Consider the following 15,342-nt stretch of genomic DNA (forward strand, 5'->3'; position numbering starts at 1 on the left):
TCGCAAAGCTGGCTATATCGTGAGGTTGGGAGACGCCTTAAAAGTATAAATAGTTTTTTTTATAGTGATGTAGAATGGAGTTTTTGAAGAGGAAACCCATCTAAAAGGTAACAAAAATTATTTTATTTCATTTTAAACTTTATAGGACCGAAATTTCCCAGACATTTTTTGGACTTTAAGCTGAGTTCTTAGAGGTTATCAACAGAGCGAAAGCTAATTTAGATGCAATTAGTCTGTTTTCAAGTGCCTAATGGCTCTCTCTTTTTTTATGGATTAGATAAGGTACGTAGTAGAACCTTTCCCCCACTTTGCTTATCGTCTATTTATACCATTGCAGAGCAATGTAGGTCAGAAAAGAATTTTATACGTGAGTAATTCTTGGCACAGCATTTTGGCTCTTGAAATATTTCGATAGTGATCTTAATTGGTCGACCTCTATGGCTTCAAGTTCAGTGCTGGTTAACAATGACCGATCAGATGTGTGTGAGCGTGTGTGTACTGTCAATATCGCATTGACAAATTATTATCCATAAAACGGTTCCCACACAGAGACACAAAGAGAGTCCATCGTCTGCCATTTGACACTATACTCTTTTGGCAGCACAGCAGAAATATGTTCCATATTATTAATTGAACTTACTTGGCGATGTCGCTGCGTCGTGCGTCGAGAGATATGATCGGTTATAAAGCATGATATGTCTATAGTTTGTTTTCACATTTCCCGTTAGGCATTCGATCCCAATAGTCCCTCGCTCAGTTACGCGGTGCTGTGTGCTGTAGACAGCAGCTCCTCTCTTGACCGAAGTTCGTCATCGTTTCGGCTCGGGTTCGGGGCTCCCTGCTCGAGCGATCGACCGATCGGTGGGTTTCCGTATACCATATCGATCCCCCAGTAGTCGTGTCCGAGTGCGCGTGCCAAGTGGAGCTACTATTTGCTAATTGCTCCGTCTCTCAGCTACTGCTAACTTCCCCTCAGTCCACCCGTCTCGAGAGGGTTTAGTGCTGTTTCAAGATCACTGCCGCGACTCCAACATCATCGTTTCCCCCTTTTATATATCGCATTCTCTCTTTATCTCTCTCTCTTTGTGTATCTCTCCTTCTTTCTCCCGTTGGTGTTCGTGTGAGTCGTAAACATAACTCAAAGCTCTGGTTAAGTCAGACAGGGGAAAAAAGCCTTTTCGGGTTCGACAGCCAGTTGCCGGCTATACGCGACTCCCGTCGGAGCTCTCTTCCTCAAAATTCTGTTCCGCGATACAATAAAAACATAAAAATATGCAACTTTTCGATGACTTCTGCAAGAGCTTCAACAAGGAACTGCAGCGGGAGAATTTCGGCTTCGCATACAAACGCGTACATTTGTTCTACCGATCGCAGGTGAGGAATGTCCCCCAGTTACAGCCAACTGCCCATGTGACTTCATAGTTCAAACAGCAGTTGTAACTACTATATTTTTACCGAACGTTGTAATGATCGTGAGATCATTTCCCTGGAAAACTTTGGCACGTGTTTCGAAAGTTATGTGTGCTAGCAAACGTGTAATCGGAAAGAATGCAGCCACAGGCACAGCCACAGAGGCACTGGCACAAACGTAATGTGATAAACCAAGGTGATCAAATCAAATTAATTATATGATATATCATCAATTTTTCAATCAAAAGTTTCGATTTGATTCGATTCGATTCATATATTCAATCTACAAAGATCGACTGTGTTACATAAGCGAAAAGCTAGTAACTACTGAGTTCTCATAGAACAATAAGTAATGTGAATAAAAGCTTACAGCAAGATAAGCTATTTTAAAACTCATTATAATCATGTGAAGTTCGGATCAAAGTGTACCTCTCTAAATCAACAAACAACAAAGTTCTCATAGCACATTCTAATGAATGAAAGGCACGACGGATCAAAAATTAAAACACTTTAAGCTATTTATTAAAAAATGAAATTTCGTAACGAAAGCTTTACCACCAATGGAGTTCACTTAGAACAGTCTGATGAATGGATAGCTAGAGTGCTCCAAACGACACATTTGGGGGTAAAAGCTCTACCAAAACTAAAACTGAACCATGACAAAGCACCCAAACACCACCAGCTATCTAGATAAATGCAATATAAACAAAAATTTGATAAGGATTGCCATACTAATAAAGCAAATGAGGCAGTTTTTTAGACATTTCATTGCGATGTTGAGACAAAAGATAACAAACAAACAGAGTTTCAAAGTACGGTTTCAGAGAATAACATAATGAATCATTGCGCAAAAAAGTCCCGTGCAGAATTGGTAGCGCCCCCAAAAAAGAATTCGTGGAATGCGTAGAATCCGAATCTAAACAGGAACTAGACAATAGTGTGATACCGCCTTATCAGACTTCAAACAATACCCCCATAAATATCCCCCGAGAGTAGCGTAAACGTTGCGTAGATCCCAGCGATTTGATTTCCGCAAAAAATCGAGTTCACATCCAACTAATTTGATTATTATCATGATTATGAGTATTATTGCACTTGCGCAAACAGAGATTTTTTGATTTCAAAAGAAAACAAAATGTGACTGGCTTTATGGGCCCCATAATCGGTTGCCTACAACTGCTGCTACGTCATTGTGTGATAAGCAAAACAAAATGTGGCAGAAGCTGTCATAAATGGTTATACTATTTGTTTTTTGTTTTATGACGACCAAAGGTGTGGAATATTTAATTTAGAAATTACATAATCTACACAAACGATCATCCGTGTAAAAACAAGTAAATCTGCGATAAGGATCCTTGGAAATTTCGTGATTCTATAACAATGTCGGGGTCTTTAATTGAGACTTTTAAAGGTTGTATTTAATGGATTTTTACAAATTATAATTATTGATAGACCTGGAATACTTATTTTAAATGATTAAATTATATAAATGTGCAAAAGATCATGACGTTATGGCCAGACAAATGTGACCTCGGCGATAAGGTTTTATATGGGTATTTGATTGGAAATTGCAAGCAAGTACAAGTTCTGCAATAATGTACTTGAGCCAGGGATACTTATTATACTGATTATACTTATATGGAACCTTCATATACTCGTAGTTTTCTTGGTATTATTAAGCAACTATAAAAAGCTTTCTTACTAAAGCAATCAGCTTTCTTTCTACTCCAAAAACAGTGGCAGAAGGATGACAGCAACGTACTCTACCTGCTCTATCGATGGATATGGGCCCTGTTCTTCCTGGGCGTCTATATCATGTGCATTATTGTGCAGTTCTGCGATGGAAAGTTCTTCATTTACATGACTAACTGGGGATATGGTCTGTGCACCATCACCATGCTCATTGCCGCAGTGCAGGTCACCTGTTGGCACTACGATCTGTGGAATACCCGGAGTCTAGTGCAGGAGTCTGGAAACAAAACGGACACCACCAGGGGGCTGAAGATCTACTGGTGGCTGTACAATATGACCATATCGCTGGCATTGATCATTTCCACAGTGTACTGGGTCTTCCTGCATGGCAAGATGAGTGAGTAGACGATCATTGGATTACATAAGTGAGATAGATCTAATTGCTTCTATCAACTTTCAGATAAACCCATGCGTTTTCCGGCCATTAGCGTTATTACCCATGGACTGAACACGGTGATGATGCTGATCGACTTCCTGGTCGTGGCATTTCCGCTGAGGCTCCTGCATGTGGTCTACAGCATGGCTCTGGCAATTCTGTTCTTTGTCTTCACCCTCATCTACCATTTCTGTGGGGGCACAGATGAGTAAGTGTCGCACCCGCATATATATATATATCTAGTTGAATAATGTTCATTTAATTTCCCTCCACACAGATTTGGCAATCCCTATGTGTATCCCATATTGGATTGGAACAATCCCACTCGCTGTCTGGTGACATTTGTGGGCATCTTTGTGCTGATCATGTGCTACTGGCTCCTGCTCTTCGGCCTCTACAAGCTGAAGAGAATGTTCAATAGGGCCTTCAGTGTGGTGTGGACACCGCATGCCGTTGGTCTCATATGAGGACCGTCAATATCACCCCCGCACATATAACAATATACAAGTATCACCAGCATTATACAACCGTCACGTTTATATAGCACATCGTCACTCACACACATACATATCTATAGTATAGCGAAACACTCTTACACATTCGCATGCATTTATTTATGTCTAGTATTTGATACAATAAGTTTTAATCATCTGGTTCCTTAATGTCGAAGCTACATTTATCAATTGGTTTAGTTAGGATAGTAAAAAGTCAAAGATCTTGTTACTATAAGAATGGCATAGTATATAGATATGAAAATTGTTGAAAATACTCTATGCATTTGGTATGATTCTGATGACCCAAGCAAAAAATATTGTGAGAAATTTGAAATTGTATAAAGATGAAATAGCAAACACATAAGATATAAGAAATAACATCGAAATACATAGAAAACACAGCTGACAAGATTTTAGTGAAGATTATATAAGAATATTGAAAATAAAAAAATGTCTAACGAATTTTAAGCGTTGTATGAAAGTTTTAAATGAGAGACTCCCAGATCTGAGTAATTGTCTGAATATCAAAATATATAAGAATGGAATTGAATTAAGTTATCAATTATGATGTATAAAATATTCTGGTATTGACCGCTGTTGATTATTGAAAAGATGTAGCTATAGAACTGATTTCTGTACTTCCCGAATGTACACTCTATATACCCAAATCTTTCATTTGAAGTGGAACGAACAGGAGGTTCAATGACACCTAGAATTGGGTAACGAGCATTCTCATTGTCGGGTTTGTTTCGCTTTAAGTCTGACTCTAACCCAATTCCAAGACTTACCTTACTTGATTCGGCATTCGTCTTTGTGTAAGACGTTTTCTTTGTAAATTTGGTAATTAGATTTCAAGACCATCGTATCGTGTGTGTGTGTCACAGCAAGAAGAAAAGAACAAAACGAACTGTAATCAGAAGAGGAATAGGAAATTTGTTTATTTAAGGCATACCATACTCTCTATTTATTTGGCAAACTGTACGAAAAACCTTTATGTTATTCTTCCAAACATTTGCCGAAAAGAAGCAAACACACACACTAAGATGAACGAGTAATTAAGCTCAGAATTGATAAAAGAAGCAGGCAGAAAAACAGAGCTAAAAGCAAAGAGTGCTGAGGCATCGCGTCGTGTTTTATGGCTTTTATCGTTCTGTCAATATCTCGGAAGCACCAACAGCGCAGCTGCAGCGCAAAATAAAACAACTAAGATCGGTATTTGGATGCTACGACTAGGGTATACCCGTTACTAGGGGGTTTCGGTAGAAAACGCCCTCCCACCACGAGAGAGAGAGGGAAAGGAAGGGAAACATTTTCTGGTTGTAATACTTATCCGACTGGCTTTATTTTTAATGGATTGTTAGAAGACAAAAGTCACAGAAAATTATTAACTCAAACAAAATCTCTATCTTTATCCAGGGGTTTAGATACACAGAAAGAGAAGTACATACAACATATATCATATATTTGTATGGATTCGAAACCATTCTGCCCGTCACATACATCTCCATGGAGACAAGATACCCCCTGTACCCTATAGCAGCTGGAGCTTTAGCGCACGTAAACCAACCACACGAATCGCTCACCTGGTGGCTGCGATCGTGGTGGCAGTCGTCGGCGTAGCAGAAGCCGAGCCTTACCCACCACAAGCTGCGGATCGACGATCATTTTTGTACCGTGCGTCGCAACGAAAAGTCGTGATTTCGGATGGTCTGGTCTTCGCTATTCGTCGGATGGTTAGTGCGTGTCTCTCTCTATAGAGAGATGTTGTTGCCTTTTGGAGGTTCTGGTGCATTGGCGCGTGAATGTTGTTGAGTGTTTGACTGTTGTTGCTGTTGTTGTTGTTGCAGTCATCGTAATACTCGTACAACTCGAAAATATGTCTAGATACCGTTATGCAAAGTTGTTGTAGCTGTTGTTGGTGTTGCCATTGGTGACCCAAATAGAAATTACCAACCGGGCCAAAAAAGACAGTTTAGACAGATAGACAGCCCCAGCCAAACCCCGCGTCTAATCCGCACAACAATAAAAAATAGCAAAAAAAAAGGAGAAATAATAATAATAAGAGTTTGTGGCAAAAAAAAAAATACTTGGAAAAAACTTCACTGTCTAACAAAATAAAGATTGTTCACAGCAGAGCTTACTTCATTCTTTTTGTGGCAAGACTCTACATATTTGAATTGTTGATGATGATTGTGTTTTTTCAGTTGTCATGGCTCTTTACTGCTGTGTTGTATCCGAAGAAGAAATAAAGTTTTATTTCGTTCTTTATTTAGTTCTTTTATTTTCTTGTTAAAGTTTATAATTTCGGATGTTTGCGTATCGCATACGGATTGTCTCATTGGCAAAGGCTACGCTACTCACACGTACACCTGAACTTGAAGGCACGTTCAGAACCATAAAACGTTAATGAGTTAAGCCCCACCAAATACTGAAGTGAGCAATTATAAATTTCCTGTACAAAACGAATTTGGATACGAACTAGTTGAAGGTGAGTGTATTTAAAAGTCTGTAAAAGGTGACAAAGGTTGTTTTATTTATGGTAATCCCACGAGGTAATCTAATTTGCTGATTTGCATTAGAATAACAAGTTTTATCCGCATCTAAAACTGTGGTTTTAGTTGGATTCTAAGAGGGTGGAATCTTACTTAATTCTTCTTCAAAACTGACCTTCTTCAATCCGACAATTAAAGACACACTCCAAAAAGTCAACTTAAATAAAAGATAATTGAGTGCTTGATCGATCTCTGCCCTTCCTGTGGATAACTTATTGGATAACTTAATTAGCAGCTGCTTTATCAGCAGCCGATAATTGAGACAGAATGACAGTTTTTCTATCGTAAAATGTTCAAACAGTTAACAGCTTTCGACCCATAAAATGCTCCATAATGTTCCCTAAATGGAACACTTAACGGTTATATGTATATGGTTCTTAACTTATTAATCACTTTGCAACGCAGTTCTGTCGGCGAGAAGAAAACAAAACAATAATATTTTGTTGACAGTCTAATCGACAACCAGCAATTATTTAGAGGGTCCCCCCCATACCAATCAGGGTTTATCAATGGGCTCATTAGCGTCTCGTCTAAAAATGGTTTACTAAATAAAACCCAAGAATTTTGCTGATGCTTTTGCTGCGGTCTGGGGTGGCACTTGAGAATGAAAGTTTTTTTATTAGCATAAGAAATGCTTTTGATTTCACTTTTGTTTGAGACCCAACCAGGTTGAAAAATGATTGAAAAGATTGTGAATTAATCAGACCAACGCGTGGTGATTGTTTTGTCTGACGATCTTGATAAGATCTGGATAAGATCTTGGCCGTGTCTGGATAGTCATTTTTCCTTGCCATTCACCCGAGCGGTTTGACTGCATTCAATACGACAAAATTATTTACACAGCTCGTAAAGGTCAACAAGTTTTGTTTTTCTTCGGTTCATTGTGGTACAACTTCAGGGGCCATAAACCTATATATCTTGTCGTAGACTGAGACTGAGTACAGTCAGTTTCACAACAGCCTGTTGAGAGCGAAAAGAGCTGGTAATGGGAAGGCTAGGCTAAAAGTAGGTCTGCAAAGCTTACCTTCAACTGTTTTACCATTTCGATACGCACTGTAGACATCTGTTGTATGCTTTTCTGGCCCCTTTTGTACGACGAAAAATGTAGCACAAGCGATAACCGACCGACCGCCGAATGAGCGTGTAAATACAAGACTCCAAAGTGTCTCAGCCAAGGCAGCAGTAGTAGTAGTAGTAGTGTAAATGGCCAAACAGTTTGTTAACTGAATTGCCCGGCCCCCATAGGCCCCGCAACGCCGCTTCCCCAGTCAAACACCTCTTGTATAGACGCGTTTCTTGTTGAAAAATTTCATTAGCGTGCCGTTCGTGCAAGTTCAGGGACACTGAACATCATGTGTTTAATAACTCCGGAGCAGCGGTAATTATATGTTAGAAAAGTGAGCTCCAACCAAATGAAGTTTTTAGGAAAAATATGTTTAAAGTTGAATTGCTCTAAAGTTTTTGATAGAAAGAGCAGTAGTGCCTGCAGGCAATATCTAATCACAGGTGAAGCCGCTTTATGGATGACCCAAGGTTACCATAACCACAGTCATAACATTTTACTCATTCAGGAGATAATAGTAGTTGCGATTCCGTAGTAGTGCCTGTCTGGTTTACAAATTACCCAACTCTTTCGGTGTTCGACCTACACCTCGATCTGAAAGCTGAGGAGAACCTCTCTGACTTTAGCTTGTTTTCGCTTCATTGCTTCGACCTTAGCAGGCTAATTGTTATATTTTGTTTAAATTCATATTTTCAGTGCTGTAATTAACAATATACCCAATGCCAAAACAGCTGCGGAGGGATCATATTTCTATATGACATTAGTCTAGCGAATAATTATTCAATGGCTACGGCTACGACTATGAGTATACATATGTATGTACAATATGTCAATAAAGCGGGGCAGCGAAGCGAATGAACTGTCTGCTAAATTGATCTACAAATGATGAGCTACCAGACCATTGCACTCCATATAATTATATGATGAATAGTCATATAATGTCAGCATTATTAGCACCACTAGTCCCGGCTCTTGACTGCTGTCGTACTCGTGTAATTTTGTGTCTGATCTTTGCAAAACGTCAGGTCAGGCCAAAAGGTTGTTGCGCAGCCGCAAAGTAAATGTGGTAATCTGCCAAGCAAACAATCATTGAATCAGTCCCGAAATCATTACGTTTTTAATTTGATTCAAGCCTATGTTCAAACATTGAATTTGGAAATTCTATTCAAATAATATGCTTAGGGCTTCATACTCCCGCGCTCTGCATCGATCTTAACGTCTGGATAAGCCTTATGCAAAATGGCCTGGGACTTCTTATGATCGGCCTTGCCCAAGACTCCTGATTTGCCATAGACCTTAATGTATTTCTTCTGCGGATCATATTCGATATAGCCGCCGCCCAGGCCCTGGGTGCACAAACCCAATTTGTTGGCCTCCTTTTTAAGTTTTTCATAGATATTCACTGAGGGGAGGGGGATATATCTTGTAGACACTGAATGACTCTGTTTGGAATTTTTAACTCACAATGGTACTTGGCTCTGGGGCAGCTGCGAATCACCTGCCTGGCCTGGCCCATCATACCATGGATATAAACGTGGGACAGCACATATTTGGACTTTCCTTCCTCCAACGTGACCGAAGGGAATTTGAGCAGGGATGCCACTGCACTGTCACTATACGAACGTGGCCCACGAATGGCTGTCCCCCCCACATTAAGAAAATATATTAGTCCCCATTTCAGCTTCTATTCCATCGACGATTCAATTCAACTCACCCCGCAGTAGAGGACGCCAGGTGGGCAAAAGGAGCTTTCGGGTTATATCCATTTTGAGAAAGTATTTTTATGGAATTTTTACTTTCGTAGATGTTGACGACACAGAGTTGGGATAGGCTCTGAATGAAAATGACTTATGGTTGAGAGTAAGATGACTTCTCATCAAATGTGTACGTAGTTTTGAAAAAGAAAGATAGCTCTTTCCAAACTACGCACAGATTTGATGAGAAGTCATCCCACTCTCAACCATACGTTATTCTTTATGTGTCTGTACGATATCGACTAAAATCGTAAGGACTTGACCTTAATAAATATCCAGCCATATGATACCAAGAATTCATAGCGACCAAATTAAATATATTATATATTGATATTGATATGGCATATTGATATTTCTTAAATGACAGCTACCGCCAGCTGAATGCATCTGTATCCGCATATGATACCGAGTTTTACCCTTAAAAGTGTAAACATTTGTTATTGTTTATAGCACACCAAATAAAATAAGTATGAAAATAAACTCCACTTTTCGAGAGAAACACTTGCATGATTTTTGTATTTGAGCTGCTTAATTATAGTTGACTCAAAATATATATTTATAACTTTTCTAATATATTTTTCCAGATCGTGCTAAGCCCCTGAGCATGGCACCACAGCCAACAGTTTCCATTGCATAATCCCTTGGAGAACACAACAGCTGCATGCAGGCTTACGCAAACTTACGTCTAAGCCGGAAAGAGCCAAGCTAATAAATAGTTAGAGATAGAGGCTAACAAGAAGCAAACAAGATGAGCAAACTCCAGGTGATTGTTCATCCCGTGAAGAAAGAGTTTGCACGCAAAAGCTGCGGCTTTGATCATGACACGCCCGATGATTTTGTCAAATCGCAGGTAAGAACTATTCAGTCATATACCAAAGACAGACAGACGGACAGACAGAGTCTCAGATAACACCAATGAGAAAAACAAATACTGTAAAGTTAATAGCTCTCTAGGCTGTGGCGGATACGGCCTTGAGCACGCCACATCACGCCCACAATTGACACGCACCTGAGGAGGTGGATTATTGGTATTGCACTTGGTGCGGGTCAATGTACATGATGGGTATTTTAAAATGGTGTTCGCATGGGGCACGGCACATGTATTGGAACTCAGTTAGGGTAGGGAAGGGTAGTGGAAAGGTTAAGTGAGACTTCCCAGAACTTTCTCTTAAAGTAGCTGCCGAATATCTTTTAGTGTTAGACTATAAATTGAGATTATAAAACCACTAAAACTGCAAAGTAGATGTTTCTTCCATGGCTATACCTTGGGAGGTTCATAGAACCAACCCAAACCCAAGTGTAAAACGTAGTGGGCGTTCTGTTTGTTCGCATTTTTTCCAAACCATTTTCTGTGTGGACTACCTTGAGCATATTTGATGACTTCTTCCATTCACAGTATCAACAGAAAGTGACCTCTCTTTCTGGCCACAAATATTCAATATATACATGGTGTACGTATATATATATGACAGTAAAGTTCGCCCTCTGCACAGCGATTGTACTAGCATTTTAAATTAAACTATTGAAATATTCATAAGCGGCAAACCATCGCTAGCTTTGGGACAGAGCCACTAGCTAGCTAGATACTTGCAATACCTTATACCTTAAACAATAACCCCTGCAATTATATGGTTCCCATGAAGAACATTTATTTATTTTAATCAATTGAGTTACTTAAAAGCTTTTAATTGTCACTAAAACACTTTTATCGCAATCTTTACTCCTATATATATTTTAATTTTTAAATATTTTAATTTTATTTAATTTTAACTCTTTTTGTAGTGGCAAACATGTACTAAGAGCATGATATATTTGTTCTATCGCTGGTTCATGGCGCTGTTCTTTTTGGGCGTGGTAATCGAGTCCATGTGGCCTCTGGCAGACGATGATACCAGCTATTGGCTGTACTTTATCTACATGACCAATTGGGGCATATGGATGTGTTTGCTGACAAATCTATTGGGTGCCGTACTAGTCAGCATTTGGCATTATCATCCGGAATATGCGGGTAAGTTTGGGATATAGGTGTGAATATATATGGCTAAAGTTCTGTTTGATTTTTGCAGACAAACTTTTGAATGTTAAGAGTTCCTTTAGTTACTTTCGTTTATATTGGGGTATGCACATCATAACTCTGGTTTTATCCATTGTCATTACGATTATCTATTGGACTATACTGTATGATGGTAAGTGGCTCCCTACAAAATAGTATCTATATAAACTAACAAATGTTCCTTTCTCTTTTTCAGCTAATGAGAGCTCCTTGGACGCCACAAATGTGCTCACTCATGCCTTCAACTCGATTTGTATGTTCATCGATCTGTGGATTGTGGCACATCCGCTGCGGCTACTTCATATGTTTCTACCAGTACTATTCGGCGTCATCTATGCCATCTTCTCGTACATCTATCAAGTGTGTGGCGGCATTAACAAGTAAGGAAGCACTAATCATTCAATCATGATGAATGATCATTCATTTTCTTTTTATCTTTAGGAAAGGAAAACCTTATATCTATCATGTGATCGACTGGACTAAGCCCCAGAGCTCCTTCATCACAGTTCTGGGGATTCTTATTCTTTCCTGTTGCGTCTACGTCCTGCTTTTCGCTTTCTTCAAGCTCCGGATGTTCCTCCACCGGCGCTGCCACCGAGCAAACTTTGTTTTGCCCACGACTGGTCCTAGGGTGAATGGAGGATCGGATGACAAGCAAACAGGGAACGGTATACAGCACTCTTCCTCCCGCATATCCATGGTTCTGGGCAATTTCGCTGGCTACGAGAACCAGGCCTATGCCCCCAGTGTGGGAGAGCAGTCGAGTAAGAAATAAGTTAATAAAATAATCGAAGCTTTAGTCGCTTTAGTCAAATTCTCTAGAATGCTGTAGAATTCTAACCAGTGATATTATGTTTTGTAGATCTTATTCTTTAAGTAAATAAATATTTTAATGTGGAGGATTGTAGGTAACATTTTCTTCAAAGATAATCTAAAATTCTACTCTTTTTTCCATATGACCCTGGGGACAGAATCAATATTTAAACGCGATAACAAATAACAAACTGACTACTCATCAAAAATCCCATAAAATAATTAAAAGTTCAAAGGAGAAAAACATGTTCTCCCTTCCAAAGAACCTTGGAACACCGCCCTTTGGGAACTTTACAGTTGATGATCAAAAATTTATATAAAAAACTCACATTATGGCGGGAATGGGGATGGGATGGGATGGAACTTGAGAATGGGACACAGGACAGTCTTTAACCCTCTTCCATGGGGCGGCTTCAAAAGTTCTCATGCACACTCACATACTCAGATTCGGAGACCATTTTTCGGGTTTGAGATGTGTAAATATTTTAGTCTATTCACTAATCACCTTTGAATGACTTTATTGGCCCAAATACATGAGCCACGAGCGGGGCAATAGACCAGCAAGGACATGGCTAATTCTGAATAGGTGAAATCTATAAATAAAAGGTAAGCGATGGCCAGAGCTTTTCATTGAGAGATGCGAATAATAAACTACAGCTGTAATTGAAAGGGGATTCTATTCTATTTCTTAATTAAACATTTTCAAAGGGTTTTTGTTGCATATAAAACCCATTTATTTATTTCGTTTAATTTGATTCCAATTTAACTTTCTTTCCACGCCTTCATTTGATCCCCAATTGAAGACATTCAACCTTCGCGATTGTCCTTAATCACAGATGTTTAGGTTCGGATTGCTTAACCCAAAAGGCTCAACGAGCACACCTTGGCTGGGATTATGTACATATTTAAGCCAAAAAAAAGCACGTAGCCTTAATTAAGTTTCAAAAAGGCATTTAATAACCAAACGCCCCACCGGACGGGCTCAAGGACGAGCACGAGACACGAGCCTCGCTCCTCGATGTTGTGGTCATTGCGAAGGCTTTACTTTACTCATAAGTTGGAAAATTCGGGCCCCCACCAACTCTCGACCCACGACCCAATCATTTTGGGGGAGGTGTAGGTGTGGGTGTCAATTTCAGTCTATGGGATATACTATGACTGGGCTGTTGGTATTATCTGTGTAGTGGGTGTTGTCGTTGTTGTCCTTGTGTCGACGGGACACATGACATGTCCACAAATTCCAACAAATTAGGCGTCGCATCTGTGGTCGGCCATGGATCGATATGAGACCAATTTGATCGATATGTAATTTCCTTGAGCTTTGAACTTCCTTGCGTGTCCTTGCCTAAGCCTATGCCCCCCCAAATAAGCCCACAGACCCAGCCCCTTAGACCCCCTTCCTGTATTACGAGTCTTTCAACAGAACTTACAACAAAATCAATAGAATTTTAATTGAACTGATTTCGGAAATTTTGACAGCTGTCATCTGTCAACGCTTCTTCCCTGCCACAAAGCAGGACTTTCAGCAACAGAAAAACTTAATAATTACAGACAATTATTGGTGTGAAATATTAATTGAAATAATTCTTCTTTCCATTCCCTCAAATGGCTCGCCATATTCCCTCCGACAGACAGAAACCCATGCCATAGCACTAGCCTTGCATCTTTCCACTTTATAGGGTTAATCAATTTGGGGTTTTTCTTTTTTTTTGTCAATGTGTGGCATGATTGCGCAATGTTATTGCTATCAGGTTCATGAAAGACTCTTTCAGAATGGAACACATACTCCTACAGATGTATAATATAGCTCAAGTCATGATAGGCACACTCTTGGGCATATTATTAGATTCCATCTGTGATTTTTGGCATTCGATCCTTAAAAGTGTACGATGTACAGCTTAAGAATGTAGAGGATCCATTACTAAGATTAATTTCTAGATCATTTCGTGGAAAAAATTATGACTACTTTGAAGAAAATAAACTTTTCATACGAAATATATAGTATTTACAAAACTATCTGTTCCATTTGTGTTAACTTTTGTAGTATTTACTTCCAAAAAATATATCATATTACATAAATTTCAACCAAATGTTGGCTACTTTCATTTCTTCCATCCGACTCCTCTTATTATCCCTCATATCCTAACTGCCTGCCCCATATTGTTTTCTGTTTGGGCCCTCTCGACTTGAACAGCTGCAAGTCAAAGGATTTATTTAGATCGAACAAAATATGAACAAAAAAAAACAAAACAAAACAAAATGACAAGAACAATCAACATGGACGACAACAGCACGCCAACCGAAAGAACAGCAGGGCAGGGAGAATGCTTTAAAGTATTCCCTACAAGGTATTCTGAACATGTGTGTCGGTTGGGTGGTGGCGGGGTGGTGCACCTCTGTGAGAAACGCACTGCTGTGCGCTCTGGCTCCAGGACAGTCCTCTCGGACAGGACACAATTTGTTTGGAGCGCATAAACAAATGGCGGCGGCCCATGAATGACACAGTCATGGAAATAAGTGTAGAATGGTGCGTGAGGTTTCCAGGGAGAGCCAAGAAAATCCCAACCGTGATAGATAACCCCACACACCCACTCAACCTACATGCGGTGCGCCACGCGACTGGAATCGCATGTGGATAGTCGATGGATAGTCGTGTACTTTGTGGGGGAAGGGAGGCCAGGAAACCCGCTGGAAATTCATAAAGTATTCATTAATTGGAAAAGCGGGTGACTGAGTGACCAAGAGTCCAGTCCCGACTCTCGACCAGACGGAATCGGAATCGGAATCCACTCGGGGAGCTACCAAAGCCGAGTCATTTGTCAATTTTGAAATTCAGTTTCGTTTCGGACGTTCATCGAGCAGTACGTGCCCCAAACCGTAGAGCCCAAGAAGTCTGGGAAATCAGAACACAAAATCAGAGAGTACGCGGCAACATAATACCGCCAGCAGTGGCCTGTAGTTCCCCGGTTTTCGTGCGTGTTACCAACCATAAAACCCGACAAACCAAACCCCCAACAAGTATCCCAGAGATACCAACCAACAATAAACACATATATTGTAAATATATATATTTAC

The 15,342-nt window shown here is 39.8% G+C and overlaps 3 protein-coding genes across 3 annotated transcripts; 2 read left to right on the plus strand and 1 right to left on the minus strand.

Annotated features, from left to right (window-relative positions):
* The first annotated feature begins 753 nt into the window (after positions 1–753).
* On the plus strand, positions 754–4,494 carry LOC6593513 (protein rolling stone). Its single transcript, XM_002019168.2, has 4 exons — positions 754–1,374; positions 3,148–3,499; positions 3,563–3,746; positions 3,816–4,494. The coding sequence occupies exons 1-4, from the start codon at positions 1,273–1,275 to the stop codon at positions 4,003–4,005; spliced, it is 828 nt and encodes a 275-aa protein (XP_002019204.1). The 5' UTR covers positions 754–1,272; the 3' UTR covers positions 4,006–4,494.
* Positions 4,495–5,704: 1,210 nt separating this feature from the next.
* Positions 5,705–12,353, plus strand: LOC6593446 (protein rolling stone). Its single transcript, XM_002019166.2, has 7 exons — positions 5,705–5,765; positions 6,328–6,520; positions 9,986–10,251; positions 11,184–11,409; positions 11,468–11,587; positions 11,651–11,834; positions 11,896–12,353. The coding sequence occupies exons 3-7, from the start codon at positions 10,150–10,152 to the stop codon at positions 12,227–12,229; spliced, it is 966 nt and encodes a 321-aa protein (XP_002019202.1). The 5' UTR covers positions 5,705–5,765; positions 6,328–6,520; positions 9,986–10,149; the 3' UTR covers positions 12,230–12,353.
* On the minus strand, positions 8,742–9,447 carry LOC6593512 (sex-regulated protein janus-B). The gene is made up of 3 exons (XM_002019167.2): positions 9,362–9,447; positions 9,112–9,285; positions 8,742–9,049 (listed from the first exon to the last, which is right to left on the minus strand). Exons 1-3 carry the CDS (start codon positions 9,411–9,413, stop codon positions 8,826–8,828), a joined length of 450 nt encoding a protein of 149 aa, XP_002019203.1. The 5' UTR covers positions 9,414–9,447; the 3' UTR covers positions 8,742–8,825.
* Positions 12,354–15,342: the final 2,989 nt, after the last annotated feature.

This window comes from Drosophila persimilis, unplaced genomic scaffold (assembly GCF_003286085.1).
Source record: "Drosophila persimilis strain 14011-0111.01,24,50 unplaced genomic scaffold, DperRS2 tig00000124-arrow-pilon, whole genome shotgun sequence".
In the NCBI taxonomy this organism is placed as follows: Eukaryota; Metazoa; Arthropoda; class Insecta; order Diptera; family Drosophilidae; genus Drosophila; species Drosophila persimilis.